Source organism: Phyllostomus discolor, chromosome 10, assembly GCF_004126475.2.
Source record: "Phyllostomus discolor isolate MPI-MPIP mPhyDis1 chromosome 10, mPhyDis1.pri.v3, whole genome shotgun sequence".
In the NCBI taxonomy this organism is placed as follows: Eukaryota; Metazoa; Chordata; class Mammalia; order Chiroptera; family Phyllostomidae; genus Phyllostomus; species Phyllostomus discolor.
The window spans coordinates 74,484,743-74,499,306 of NC_040912.2; the positions used below are offsets into that span (position 1 = coordinate 74,484,743).

Sequence of the window (14,564 nt, forward strand, 5' to 3'; positions counted from 1 at the left end):
GGCTTTTAGGTCCGTGGAAAAGTGAGGGAGGAGCTTCAGATAGGCTGTCTGGGTCCAGACGGAAAGGCATTTTGCTTCTAGGCTCATCGAGGCAAAGACCGAGTTCTTTAGTATGCGGTAGGGTCTATGACCGCGCCGCCCAGAACTGGTAATCTTCCACTGGTTCTGCTGTTTCAGGATCTATGAAGCAAGCCTTTTAGGGAACCAGGAAAGCCAGCTAGCACTCGAGCATCTTCTTCTCCCACCTCTCGTGCACTCCTCTTGAGATTCTACTGTCCCTGAACCATCTGCTACGCTCAAAGCCCATCACTGGAAGCTGAGAGGGCAAAAGGGAAGACAAAGACACCTGCATGGACCTTCTGCATCACTGAGAGGATGGTGCACACAGTCGATACTGCTAGTTATCCAGAGTTTAAATCAGCGCCCAGAGTAGGCTGGACGCCACAAACAAAAGCCCTGCGGCCAACCACTGATGATGCGGGTGGGGACCGCTGTGGAACGTGAAAAGCTTTCCTCGGCCCCGCTCGGGCTGCCGGTTCAGCAGCAGCACAGACGAGACAGGAGCCCTAGAAACGTGGGGAGATCCCGACCCCTTCCTCTTTAAAAAGCCAGCGTGCAACCCAGCCAAGTGGCAGAGACTTGCTCAGCTTCAGTTTTTTGGAGGAGTCGTTGCCGCGGGTCCGGGCGGGAGGCGGAGCTGGGGGCGGGGCCCTAAGGGGGCGGGTCCGCAGTGACGTAGGGCGGGCCGGGACGCGCGGAGGCGGTGGCGGCACCTCCTCCTCCTGCTGGCGAGCCCCATCCCCCCGCGGCCGGCCGGTTCCAGCCTGCACCCCTTGTCCGTGCCAGTGCCCCCTCCCCCGGGCCCCCGCCATGGGCCTCACTGTGTCCGCGCTCTTTTCGCGGATCTTCGGGAAGAAGCAGATGCGGATCCTCATGGGTGAGGCAGATCGAGCGCGCGGCCCGGACGGGAGCGCCGGCCCCCGCACAGCCCTCCCGCCCCTGCGTCCCTCCAGCCCAGCTCACCCGATCTCCGACCCTGAGTCACCCACCTCCTAACTCCCAGGGCTACAGCTCTCGGGAAGGTCGCTGTCTGCAGCGCTGTCTCCGGGGCCTGAGACCCGGAGCTGCGGGCCTGGGTGGGGTGACGCTCCCTCCGCCCTAGTCCGGCTGGTAAGAAGGGAGGATTCCGCCCTTGGAAACGACTTTTAAAAGGAGCGCGGCCCTCCTCCTGTGGCCTGACACCCCCCAGCCTTCTTCCGCCCCTCCAGCTTTGGGGTCTGGAGTTAGCGCTCACAACCCAGACTACCCTCAAGGCCCGGAAGGTAGACAACAGCACGCACCTGAAGGTGCTCGGGCTCACCGCCCCCGTCACCGTCAGCTGTCCTAGGCTCTCCCCTTCCCTGGTCTCTAGGGGGCTCCCTCACTCCCATCTCTATGCCCCTCTCCTTTACAGTTGGCTTGGATGCAGCTGGCAAGACCACAATCCTGTACAAGCTGAAGTTGGGGGAGATTGTCACCACCATTCCCACCATAGGTGAGTCTGGAGACAAGATCGGGAGGAGCGGGAGTGCGGCGGCTGACCTCCTCCGGGTCTACTCCCCATTCTCCATCCAGTAGTGGGAGCTGACACCAGATACAGCTACCTGAGAAGTGGGTCACAGTATCTGTACGCTCTGGGTGGTGTCCAGGAGGGCTGAGGAGGACTGGATGTGACCTAGCCCCGCCCCGTCTGAACTGCCGGCCCTCTGGGCTTCTGTTCCCTTGGGCTTTGATCACTGCCTTCTGGTTTTGGGTCCCTGATGAATCCATGTAATTTTAGTGAGGTCCTTCATTTCAGGACTATATTCTCTTATTTTCCCTAATTATCTGCAGGCTTCAATGTGGAAACAGTGGAATACAAGAACATCTGTTTCACAGTCTGGGACGTGGGAGGCCAGGACAAGATTCGGCCTCTGTGGAGGCACTACTTCCAGAACACTCAGGTAGGGGGGAGGTGTTTCCCCCACCCCAGGGGAGGTGGTGCTAGGGTTAGGAAGACTTAGATGTTGGCCTAGGCTGTGCCCCCAGGCTAGGAAAAAGCCTTATCCCCTTCAACCTCCCTTTTGTGAGCTAGCATCTCCTCATCCTTCAGAAGTGGCCTTAGTGTTCTGAGACTCAGCCACCTTAGTTAGGTGTGTTCTGAGAAGCAAGGTTCTGGATCCAGAGTCCAGGCTGCTTGATTTAGCTCTCATTACATGTCTTTCCCTGTTTTCAGGCTTGTCTTTTAACTAGATTACTTGCCTGAAGACAGAAGCCATATCCTTTGCAGGGTGTCTGCAGTTTGTGCCAGGATTTCTGCAGAGCCTTAGTGGAAGTTTACTAGATGAGAAGGGTTTAGACACAAAGAGAAGGAGCCAGAGTAGGGTATGTCCTAGGCAGGAGTGATTGCTTCTCCTTCCCTTATGCCTTCCCACCCAGGGCCTCATCTTCGTGGTGGACAGTAATGACCGAGAACGGGTCCAGGAATCTGCTGATGAACTCCAGAAGATGGTGAGCACCCAGGGCCCTGGGAATTGATCCCTTGGGTTGGAGACAGAGATCTCCGTCCTGGCGTGAAGGTTGGAAAATGCTTCACAGGCTTTGAATGTGTGTCTCTCTTTGTGAACAGAAAGACAATCTCACCCTGTTTTGAAGTTGGGTCAGATGACAAGAATAGAACTTGAATTTTCATGTCCTTACATCTGAGTCTGAGAAATGGTAGGGAGGGGGGAATATGTGGTGGAGAGAAACATCATCTTACATTCTTGTTTTTCCATTTGGAAATTTTGTCATTTTGACTAGGGCAATTACTCAAATTAGAAAAAGGCTCTTCCTGGACTTATGGCCAAGATGGCCTCCAGCTGACTTATAACTCTTATGTCTTGTGGTCAGCAGTAGACTAGACAATATTATGTTTTCCCACTGATACTAGAAGGTAGAAAGGGGAGCTCTCCTTCACAACAGGTAAGAGGGGGCCTGGGGACCCCATGAGATCCCAGATTCCATCCCCTTGGCGTCTTTCAGCTGCAGGAGGACGAGCTGCGGGATGCGGTGCTGCTGGTCTTTGCCAACAAGCAGGACATGCCCAACGCCATGCCCGTTAGCGAGCTGACCGACAAGCTGGGCCTGCAGCACTTGCGCAGTCGCACGGTGAGGGCCCTGCCTCTTCCAAGGGAGCCACAGACTGGGCAGGAAGTGAATGCATCCCCCTTTTATTCCCTGCTGCTAACCTCTTTCTTTCCTTCTCCCCACAGTGGTATGTCCAGGCCACCTGTGCCACCCAAGGTACAGGCCTGTACGATGGGCTGGACTGGCTGTCCCACGAGCTGTCGAAGCGCTAACCAACCAGGGGCCGGCCCCTGCTGCCCAGAAGCTCCCGCGTGCATCCCCGGGATGACCAGACTCCCGGACTCCTCAGGCAGTGCCCTGCCCTCCTGCCCCACCTCCCACAGACACAGGCCTCTGCTCCTGCCCCTCCTGCCTGCCTGTTCTCTCTCTTGTTGGAGTCTGGAGCCTTGCTCTCCAGGCACAGAGGGGTCTACTCTCCTGCCTGCTGGGACCTGTGGAAGGGGCTTCCAGGGCTGAGGCTCCTTCTTTTAGAGGAGGAGCAGGGACCTGGATTTACTTTTGTTTTTTCCCATTTGGAGCATACCCTTGGGGCCAGGTGGGGAGGGAAGGTGAGGGCTCTGGGTGGTGCTATGAAATGGCACTGGATATTGAGTAATAAATTTGCTGTGGTTTGTACATGGTGTCTGTAGCCTGGAAGTGGGGGCTGGGTTATTGGGTGCAAAGAGACAGTATGGAGGATGCTCCAAGCAGCTAAGGCTGCAGGGCCAGCCCCCACCTCCCCAAGCACACGCATACATGCATTGCTGCCTTAATCTAGCTTAACTTCTCCCTCCTTATTCTTGAGGCTGGAAACACTTTAGGTGTTCCAGTGGAGGAAATCCCACTTCTCCAGTACCAAGGGGCCTTTGCTACCTCATGCTTCTGTAAACCATATAACTCTCATACCCTATCCATCTCCTAGCTAGCTGTGGTTTTGAATAACTACCATACACATTAAAATTTGAGGAGCAGGGAACATTCATTAAAAATAAGGGTCTTGAGGTACACTTGAGAAAAAGTGATTCATCAGGACTGGACTGAGGGCCAAGAAAATGCATCTTTAAAGTCACGCAGCTGATTCTGTGGTATATTAGCCTTATTTCATAAAACGTTGGTAGGGATTTGGAGATTACAGTTCCTCACTGTGCACCCCCGGGACTCTGTACCTGGGAAGACCCCCTCCACCCCACCAATGGGGAATAGGAACCGGGGCCGTGGGCTGTTCTCCCAGTGTGGTTTACTCTGCCCACTTCCTTTTGCATCCCAACAAAGTTTGAACACAACCCACCATCACCACCATTATTTCTTTTTGCCATTCTCGCCTTTCATGTTAGTCTCTCCAGGCTGTGGGCTGGTTTTCTCCATGGGCTGTGTATAAAGTGAGTTCTGGAGGCTCATGGTGGACAGAGACTCTGGGGGCTGATACGCTCAGAGGCAGCGCTGGCCTGCTGTGCAGCCACAGTGCCGCTGGGGATCATGACAGTACTTGGGACTTTCCCCTCTTAGGCCATGCTCTTCTCCCTGCTCTGGAGCCAGCCCTTCTAATTACTCTGAGTCATTCAATACTTGCTGGTTATCTAGGGTGTCCCCCCCATCCCTGAAAAGTACCTTCTGAGACATGCTGGCCTCATCCTCCCAAAAGCCATAAAAGTCCTCAATTTTTCTTTGATATTATGAACTCCCAAATCACTTGAACCCCAGGGGAGTCAGATAGAACCCACTTCCAGGGAGGAAAGAGGATGACTTCTATCCTGTGATTAAAAAGAGAAAGAGAAGTGAAGGAGGGGAGAGACTGGCCTGAAGTCACAGGTGGTCACCGGCACAAGCTGAAATTCTGATTCTCAGTTGTAGCCCACCTCCTGGGGTGGTGGGGATGGAGAGGCTAATGCCAGCCTGCACCCACCTCTTCTGATGCTGAGCCAGTGTCCTTTCCCTGCTATGGTGGGATGAGAGGCAGCTGTCACAGTCATAATGCTCCCGGGTCACAGAGGTGCTGGGTCCTAGTCAGCCTGTGCCTGGTAAGTTCCCTCTGGGAACGTCTTCTGGTGGGTACTTCGGGCCTGATTCCAGGCCCTATGGCCTTTGGAACCTCACCACTGGGGGGAAGGCTGGGCCGGACGAAGTCATCGCCTGTGGTGCCGGCCCCATGGATGAGATGGAGTGGACACAAAGGCAACCCAAGCTGGAGGACCTAAGGGTTGGGCTCATCAGCTGGGCAGGATCCTACCTCACTTACGAGCCGTATAAGAATATGGTCACCGCTACTGCAAAGGGTTTGGGCCGGAGACAGGTATCAGAGTAAACCTGTACAGGAGTGAGTTTTCCCAGTGACTAAGCCCTCGTGTGGCATGGGGAGGGGGAAAGTGGGGAGAGTACACTCTCAACCCTATCACTTTCTTGGCCCCTGCCATTGCTAGGCCAAGACCCTCCTATCCCAGGCTCTTGCCCACAGGTCTCCATTGCTCCATCTCCTCCCCTCTAAACCTATTCCAGGAGGTGAAGCCTCAGCCCTGGCCTTGCTGCCTTGGCTTGCTCTGGCTGTCCCCTCCCCTCCATTCCAGCACAGAGTGGTTGTGTCATCACAAAGAGGAGGAGAGGTGCACAGCCCAGGCTGGAAAGCTGAGTTGTGGGCATGTGGAAGTTAAACCAGTGGAGTTACTCCAAAGCCTGTCTTTCTCTTCTGGCTGCAGTTTGGAAATGGGGTACTCCAGAAGCCCTCAGAGAGTGGGTCCTCATTTTAGAGCAGGATGGAGACCCCTCTGGGGTGGTACTACAGAGTGAGGCGCCAGGGAGGCCCCCTCACTTATAACAGAGTTCATCACAGCTAAAGCAAACAACTGCATCTCAGCTGCGCTAACCTCGTCTCTGAGCCCGAGCCTGCCTGTAAGAGGTCTTACTTTTCTCCTGCCCTGTTGTGGCGGTGGGCAGGGGAAAGAAAGTGTTGGCTGAGTGTGTCATCCAGGGGCAACAGCGAGGAAGAGAGAAGTAAGACTTAAACCAAAACATTTCCTTAAAACCTAAGTGTTGAAGAACGTGGTCAAGGAAGAGAGGGCAGTTTACCTTTCGTTAGCTGGAGGAGGTGGGCATTGATAACTTCTCTCGGGATACTGAGAAGCCCCAGGGCTCCAGTGCGTGAGGTGTCCAGGGATTTTTTTGATTACTGTTGAAGGAGATCGTGGAGAAGCACAAGGGAGGCCTGTGTGGAGGGAAAGTTGGTCGGTCTCAGTGAAGGTGCTGGGGTGATGCCAGAGGTGATGGTTTTAGGACTCCTTGGTCCAGTCACTTATCAGGACTGAGGACCGATTTCCTTCTTCTCCCTCCCAATGTCTCCAGACCTGGGAAATCCTGGTCAGCAATGAGCACGACACACAGGCTGTGGTACGACTAAGGAGCTTGCAGGGCCTCTACGTCTTATGTGAGGCAGATGGCAGTCTGTGCTACGACCGGCCAAGGACCAGCCACCACGGATGCTTCCTACTCCGTTTCCACCGCAATGGCAAGTGGACCCTCCAGTGCATAATCAGCGGCCGTTATCTGGAGTCTGATGGCCAGGATGTGTTCTGCAACTCCCGGGTCCTCTCAGCTTATCACATGTGGACCCCCCGGCCAGCCCTGCATGCCCACGTGATCCTGTATAGCCCCCTCCACCGCTGCTATGCCAGGGCCGACCCCACTCTGAGTCGTGTCTGGGTGGATGCACCAATACCCTACCTGGGGGAATGTGGATTCCTGTTGCATTTCCAAGACGGATGCTACCACCTGGAGAGCTCGACACACTGCTTCTTGTCCCACTTAGACCGGCTGGTCTCCCAACCCTCAACACAGACCGCTTTTCACATGCAAGTGCGGCCTGGAGGGCTCGTGGCACTGAGCGATGGAGAAGGGGGCATGTTGTACGCACAGGGCCCACGCCTGCTCCTGGGCCTGGGCTCCAGTCCCCATAGGGGCGAGGAGTGGTTCATCCTACAGCATTGCCCCACCTGGGTCAGCCTCAGGTCAAGGAGTCGGAAGTTCCTCTCTGTCATCTACGGCAAGTGCTGGGTCCAGCGCAGCCATGGAGGGAGGGAGGGAGGGCGGGCTAGCTACTGAGCAGAGGAAAACGTGTTTGGGATCAGTGAGGATGCTTGAACCTAATTATAAGGAAGATCTAGGGGTCCCAAGAGCACCTCTATGCCATGGAGAAGGACAGCAAAGCAGGGGTGTGGGCTTTAAAGGAAAGTGGCTTGGGTCTTCTCCAGGCTACTATGGTGAAGCAGAAGGTGATGTAGGTCCAGGAGGAAAAGCAGAGGGAACCCAGCCATAAAGCATGGAGGAGGGGCTGAGACCGAGCATGAGACCAGGCTCAGACTTATTATGACATGTTCTTCCTCTGCAGATGTTGAGGTGTATGCTGCCTCTGAGCACCTAACTCCAATGTCGTTGTTCCAGTTTGAAAGTGACAATGACAACCTCACTTTGCAGCTTCGTTCTGCCAATGGTTGCTACCTAGCCCAGGTAAGACCTTGGCTTTCTGAGCAAGAGAACTCTTAAGCCCTGAGTTCTCTCTCTATAGACACACTTCTCTTTCTTCAAGGCAGGTAACCATATGGTGAGGTGCATGGTGGTGGCCCTGGTCAGTAAACATCCAATAGGGCCTCTTAAAAATTTTTAAATCAACTTTATTGATGCATAACTTATATACAATAAGAGACACTCATTTTAAGTGTGTAATTGAACACGTGTTGACAAATGTATACACTTACCACCATTTACCAAGTTAGAGACTATTTCCACCACCACAGAAGTTCCCCCCTGCCCCTTTCCAGTCAGTGACCTCCACCCTTGCCCGTCCCACTACTGCTGACATGGATTCTGCCACTGTGGATCACATTTAGATTTCTCTGCTCCAGAATTGCATACAAGTGGTATCACACAGTATTGTGGTATGTATGCTTCTTTCACTCAGCATAATGTATTGGAATTCATCTACAATGTTGCATGTATCAGTAATTTATTCCTTCTTATTGTTGAGTAGTACTTCATAATACTGTTCATAAATACAAACATAATTGGTTTTTTGATTCACTTGTTAATTACTTGAATTGGTTCCAGTTTGGGCACTCATGAATGAAGTTGCTATAAACATTTATGCATGAGTCTTTTTGTGGGTCTGCTTTTTCAATTATCCTGGGTGAATACCTAGGATTGCAACTACTGATAAATGTGTGTTTAACTTCTTAAGAAGATGTCAAATAGATTTCTACTGTATGTACCATTTTACATTCTCACCAGTCATGTATGAGAATTCAACACTTGATATTGTCTTTTTAATTTTAGCCACCCTAATGGGTGTGTAATGACATTTCCTTATAGTTTTAATTTGCATGTCCCTTATAACTGACCACATATGAGTATCTTCATATGTGCTTATTGAGTGTTTGTTTATTTACTCTGTGAGATGTCTGTTCAAATTTTTTGCCCATTTGTTATTGGGTTGTTTGTCTTACTAAGTTATGCATTTCTATATGTTCTAAAGTCAAGTCCTTTGCCAAACATATGTATTGTAAATGTTCTCTCCCAATCTGTGGCTTGCCTTTTCATTTGCTTAAGTGTCTTTTGAGTAGCAAATGTTAAATGTAGTGAAGTCCAATTTCTTCATTTCATAAATGATTGGTGGGGGTTCTTTTGATCCCAAGAAATCATTGCCTACCCCAAATTTACAAAGAATTTCTCCTTTGTTCTCTTTTACATGTATTATAGTTTAGGTTTTACTTTTATGTCTATGATCCATTTTGAAATGATTTTGAAGTGTGGGCCAAGGTTTATTTCTCTCCATGTGGATACCCGGTTCCCTTTTCGATACTGGGCTCTGAGATACAGCACAGACTGGGCAAGTGAGAGGGCAGAAGGCACAACATTTTCCAAAAAGGATCTGAAAGCATAAAGCATACCCTGAGAGAATGAAAAAGGCTAGTGGGTGGGATGTAGGAAAGGTGGCCTAGGAATAAAAATGAGGGGAAAAAACTGTTTTCATTCCTTGCTTCCCCTTTGTGTTCTCAATATTACCTCCAGAGGCGCCACAGGACAGTGTTGGCTAATGGGCACCCGCTGGAGTGCGACACCTTCTTCCGTATGCACTGGAATTGTGGCAGGATCATCCTGCAGTCTCCCAACAGACGCTTCTTGGGCATCGCACCCAACGGCCTACTGATGGCCAGTGTCACCATTCCAGGTGAGTTAGGCAGCCTTCCTTCCAGCTTATTCCAACTTAAAGATGCTTTCCTGGGGAGCTGGGTATGTTAGAACAGGCCCTGGAATTGGAGTCAGAAGATCCGGATCTGTGTATTTGTGGAGTCACTGAAATTTTGCCATCATTTGGCAAACTGCCTCTTTGAGGCTCAGCCTCCTTGCATTCATTATAATGGAGGTGATGTCCCATCTACCTTCCTCGCCAGATTATCATGAGGGTTAAATAGATTCATACATCTCAAAGGAAGAAAGAATAATTAAAATTTCTAAGTGCTTTCATAAACATTTCACAGTACCTAGCATGTGACCTGGCACACAGTAGGTGTTCACTAAATGTTAAGATATTGACTATACTCTCGTGCAATCAGTGTCCCACCTTCCTGCATTCATCTGAGAAAGCATCTATCTAGAAGCAGCTCACTCAGATAATGCCTTTCTATTTCTTTCAGGCCCAAATGAGGAATTTGGGATTCGGTTAGCCAACCGCCCCTTCCTCGTATTGCGAGGTCGGTATGGGTACGTGGGCATCTCACCGGAACATGACCTCATGCAGTGCAACATGGACCAGCCCAACTGCATTCACCTGCTGCCCTGCCGCCAGGGCATCTACCACTTCCAGGGTGAGTAGCCCCTCACCCTCACCCTCAGTTCACAGTCCAGCTCTCCCTAAGCCCCAACCCAGACGTCCTGGCCTGCCACTCAGGGCCTGTTCATCATAAAAGGAGAAATAGAGTTTCTGTTTATTTTCATACTTCAAGGTTCCCAGAGTGGGCTCGCAGAACAGAGATCAGTCCTCCTGCTTTTCCACATAAGGACCTGCCAACGCAGACAGGGTCGAGCTGCCAGGGGGGTGGCACATCTCCTGGGAGCCCCCTCAGAGGCTGCACTACTGGAGGACTCCCCTCTGGAATGGCCCACCGACCCGAGCTCTTCCCTCCCCAGCACAGGGTGGATCCTTCTGGTCAATAACATCCTTTGGCACCTTCCGCCCTTGGGGAAAGTTTGCCCTCAACTTTTGTATCGAGCTTCAAGGGAGCAACTTGCTCACAGTGCTGGCACCCAATGGCTTCTACATGAGATCCGACCGAAGCGGCACCCTGTTTGCAGACAGCGAGGACATTACCAAAGAGTGTATTTGGGAATTTTAGGTAAGGTACAGTGGGTAAGGACCTGGCGTGAGGGAGCAGGAGCTGAGGGGCAAGAGAAGGGAGAGAGGGCTGTGGCGTGTGAGAACAAGACTAAAAAGCACCACAAGCTGACTTCTGTCCCATGACCTGATCACCTCCAGACATATACAGTGGCACCTCGGTACTCGTTAATTTGTTCTCAAACTCATAGTGAGTGCTGAAACCTACGCGAGTACCCAACGATGAAACATTTTCTCTCGTGGGGCAGTGTGGTGACTCATACAAGTTCTAGCAAGTGAGAGGAATCCCAAACAAACGCTCAGTGCTGAACCATTTTTTCTCATCAAAATGTGAAGGGTACAGTGTTTGACAAGTCTAAAGCTGACGAGTATGGAGGTATGACTGTATTCCAAATCTGTGTCTTTCCTCTCAGGGCTTCCAACCCAACATGTGCTAGAGAGAGGAGGAGAAATCAGATCTAGGTTCTCACGCTTATGCCACACATAATAATAGTACTTGCAAGCAAGCCTGCAGGGGATGGGATGAGGTGTACCTGTGTATCTGTGTCTCTCTATTAAGATGAAGAGTTTGCACTTGCTATCCTCACCCCTGGATCTCTGGGGTGCTTATGGCTCCTAGATATTTATCTGCAGCCTTGACCTTTCTTCTGAACTCTAACTTCATCTCTTTCTAACTTTCTGATTGACAACTACCATCCCTTCAAAATCAGCCTCCTCATTATCCCCCTAGAGATAATTATTTCTGCCCTCCCCATGGTCATCTAGGGCATGGCCATCCTCCCAGGCACCACCTCCCATGTGTTCCCTTCACCAACCCCCCTGAAAATTCTGGGCTACCCTCTTAACAACCCCTCTCTAGCGCTTGCTCCTTCTTAATTACCATTACTGCCAGTGATTCCAGGATTTCACCAAAAGCCTGAACTGCAACAAGGGCTTTCCAGCAGCACTCGCAACCGCCAGACCCATCCCCACCTAATCTGTTCTCCACAGCAGGTTCCCTTTCCTAAAACACTGCCTCCATGTCATCATTCCCTGTTCGCAGCTCTTCAAGGCCGGTGCCTCACTGCTCTCAGGCCTTTCCCTTCACTGTCTACCTCTCTTGCTTGGCTTGGAAAGTGATGAAGGTGTTGTCCTGTAGAAACAGCTTTGGTTTTGATATCATACGGACCTGGAACCAAGAGCTAGTGAGACTTGGTCTTTGGGGATTAATACATACTTCATAGGATGCTGTGAAGGTCAAATGACAACATGAAGCTGGTTATAGATGCCTCAATATGTGTTCACTCCTTTCCTTCCATTTTCTACCAGTTTTTTATACAAGCCTTTTACTATGGCCAAACAGGGAAAACTAAAATTAAATCCCACTGAACTTGTTTTCTGATCTATTCCATGAAGGGCTTGGATTGAACTAAATTTCTCGGGCTCCTTCCGGGCATGACATTCTCGTAGACAGTGTATGGTAGTGGTTAACAGCTCACTTCTGGACTCAGAACTGGGTCATATTTAGAGTTTTATCAGTTAAACCTCTTTGACCTTGGGCAAATGAACTTAAAGTCTGTTTCTCATGGGTGAAATAGGAAGATACACTTATCTCCTAGGGTTGTTGTGTTACATGAGATAATGATTGTAAAATGCTTAGCAAACAGCCTGGCACCTAGTACACTCTCATGTAGTAAATTTTACTGGTTGACTACAGTCTCCCTAAGAACTCTGATGGTATTTCTGCACCATTGATTTTATTTTAAAAAATAATCTCTACTGCCTTTTTCCATAAATTAACTTCACCTGACCATGTGATTGCCTCATCAAGAAAGGGACAAATCACTCTACTTTCTCTACCTTTTAGGTTTTTTCCGAAAAACCAGAGGTCAGCAAATGACTGACTGAAGGTTTCTGTTTCCTCTTTCCTTCCCAGGTCAGTGGGTTGCCACCTACCGAAATCCAACTCCTCCAGGAGAAAAATACTACACTAAACAGAACAGGAACCCCAGAGTCAAGATCCATGAGAAGAAAATCTGTTACACAACTTTTCCTACCCAGTTTAGCAAAACATCTGTTTCAAGCAACAATACATCAAAAAGGCCACCCCCAAGACCTTGGTGTGCATCTTACTTAGTACAGAGTAAGGGTGTCAAGGGTGGGGGGTGTAAAGTTGAGACTGAGGCTCTAGCCAGAAGAGGAGAGACCAAATGGTAACTAGAAGATCAATGGATCTTCCATTGATCCTTCTCACCCCTACCAAAACCACCAGACTTTTCCCATTGATGCCATGAGGAATTAGCCTTGCCCTGAAGGATTCAGAATCCAGATACAACTAATTGTCTTTGGTCTAGAAAGAATGAAGGATTATCAATCTTATGGGCACAGGATAATGGTAATAATACCTTATGCCTGTGTAGCCTACCTCCTCACCACCACTCCGTCACCTCCAAAGTTTACCAATCATCCCACCTTATTGCCTGTGGTCCAGTCAGTTGGGCACAACAGGTACTTTCCCCGTCATTGCCCACCTTTTACAGAGAGCTGGAATAATTTGCCCAAGGTCCCATGACTGAGACCTCTGGCTCAATTCTTTGATTAGAGTGGACTCTAATGTTCACTCATCTTTCCATCAAAACGTAGCTTCCAAAGTGGCTGTTGTTCTTGCACTGTCTTCATAACTTCCGTGTTCATCTGCTTGCCATCAATCCTATTTATGTTTTTATTGATGTAGACTCTTAAGTACATTTATTTAGAAAGGAATATTTTAATCACTGTCGTAAAATGGAAGACCAGAATTGCTTGCCATGAACAGAAAATGACCATAACAATAAATACAATGAAAACAAAGTGATGTTATCAATCCTCGTTAGAGTTTTCCCTTCCTACAGAGGTATTAAAAACTAGGACCAAAATGAAGACTTTCTGTTTGATGCAATCAGAATTGAAAGGGAGTCGAAAAGGGAATTTTTTTCTCATTTCTGACTCAACACTATTCAAAGCAGCATCCTCACTCCTCCTGAGATGTTCTCAGACACCCACAGTGCTGCCTGGCCCCTGCTCTGGGAAAACTGCACTGTGCCACAGTGAGAGTCTGACTTTTGGTCCATCTTGAGAGCAGCTGATACTGGAACATGAGAGAGATTGCATCTAGATAGAGGAAAATGACTTCAGGGTTTTTTGCAAGTATGTTTCTCCTCATGAGATATAAAAGAATTTTGTAAAGAAATTATCCAATACATGAAAGGGTGAGAACACTAGAGGCCTGGACACCTCCTTTCCTAGAGAACATTAAGAACAGGCCACAGATAAACAGTGGAACACAGTCTTCAGAGACATAGGAACTTGGAGGTCATTCAACGCAGAATCCCTCAGCCCTCCATAAATCTATATCCACACTCAGATGGGTAGGCGTGCATGTGCATGGGGACTCCTACACACATCTTTCTCTCTTATGCCCTGTTCCTCACAAGTAGTCATCCGTTCTCCACTTGAATGTGCTCAGCCATAGGGTCTCAGCTGACAGCTTCTTCCACTGTTGATGTCAGCTCTGTCACTGAAGTGAATGGCTTCTTCTCAGATGGTGCTATGCAGATTGTCACCCCACAAAGCCTCGCCCATTTCCCAGGTCAGCCTGTCCTGCACGCCTTCAGCTTGAGGGTAGCGAAGGCAGGGAAGGGACAGGAGATGCTCTGTTACCCTTGAAACTCCATTCCAGAGCTGTGCTGCCCCTTAGAACTTCCTGTGCTGCTGAAAATGTCTACTGTCCAGTATGGCAGCCTCAGGCCACATGTGTCTATTGGGCATTTGATATATGGCTACTGTGAGTGAGGAGCTGAGTTATTCATTGTATTTCATTTTAATTAAATTTTAATGGCCACATATGGTTCATGGCTACTTAGTAAACAAGCAGCAAGCTCTAAGAGTGATGATAAAGAGACCTCTTGAAGGACCACTTCCAGACCAGTGCCTGGAGTAAACAACAATGTCCCCATTCCACCACCCTTTTGCCTCCTCATTCTACTTCTGCCCTTCAAAGGGGGAAGATTTGGAGGGATGAGTCCATCCTCCACCCCAATAGCCC

General features: G+C 49.8%; 2 protein-coding genes across 2 annotated transcripts; both read left to right on the forward strand.

Moving 5' to 3' along the window:
• Nucleotides 1-742: 742 nt before the first annotated feature.
• On the forward strand, nucleotides 743-3,762 carry ARF5 (ADP ribosylation factor 5). The gene is made up of 6 exons (XM_028525316.1): nucleotides 743-937; nucleotides 1,454-1,534; nucleotides 1,873-1,982; nucleotides 2,458-2,529; nucleotides 3,043-3,168; nucleotides 3,273-3,762. The coding sequence occupies exons 1-6, from the start codon at nucleotides 871-873 to the stop codon at nucleotides 3,357-3,359; spliced, it is 543 nt and encodes a 180-aa protein (XP_028381117.1). The 5' UTR covers nucleotides 743-870; the 3' UTR covers nucleotides 3,360-3,762.
• A 932-nt stretch (nucleotides 3,763-4,694) lies between these two features.
• FSCN3 (fascin actin-bundling protein 3) lies at nucleotides 4,695-13,361 on the forward strand. The gene is made up of 7 exons (XM_028526078.2): nucleotides 4,695-5,416; nucleotides 6,460-7,156; nucleotides 7,502-7,620; nucleotides 9,178-9,337; nucleotides 9,804-9,974; nucleotides 10,297-10,502; nucleotides 12,417-13,361. Exons 1-6 carry the CDS (start codon nucleotides 5,273-5,275, stop codon nucleotides 10,500-10,502), a joined length of 1,497 nt encoding a protein of 498 aa, XP_028381879.1. The 5' UTR covers nucleotides 4,695-5,272; the 3' UTR covers nucleotides 12,417-13,361.
• The last annotated feature ends 1,203 nt before the right edge of the window (nucleotides 13,362-14,564 follow it).

Excerpts from the sequence above, each read along its gene's own strand:
- ARF5 (XM_028525316.1), top strand. The coding sequence starts at position 871 with ATGGGCCTCACTGTGTCCGCGCTCTTTTCGCGGATCTTCGGGAAGAAG. Across the intron at positions 938-1,453 it reads GCAGATGCGGATCCTCATGG|TTGGCTTGGATGCAGCTGGC; the intron begins GTGAGGCAGATC and ends TCTCCTTTACAG. Across the intron at positions 1,983-2,457 it reads ACTACTTCCAGAACACTCAG|GGCCTCATCTTCGTGGTGGA; the intron begins GTAGGGGGGAGG and ends CTTCCCACCCAG.
- FSCN3 (XM_028526078.2), top strand. The coding sequence starts at position 5,273 with ATGGATGAGATGGAGTGGACACAAAGGCAACCCAAGCTGGAGGACCTA. Across the intron at positions 5,417-6,459 it reads AGGGTTTGGGCCGGAGACAG|ACCTGGGAAATCCTGGTCAG; the intron begins GTATCAGAGTAA and ends CAATGTCTCCAG. Across the intron at positions 7,621-9,177 it reads ATGGTTGCTACCTAGCCCAG|AGGCGCCACAGGACAGTGTT; the intron begins GTAAGACCTTGG and ends TATTACCTCCAG.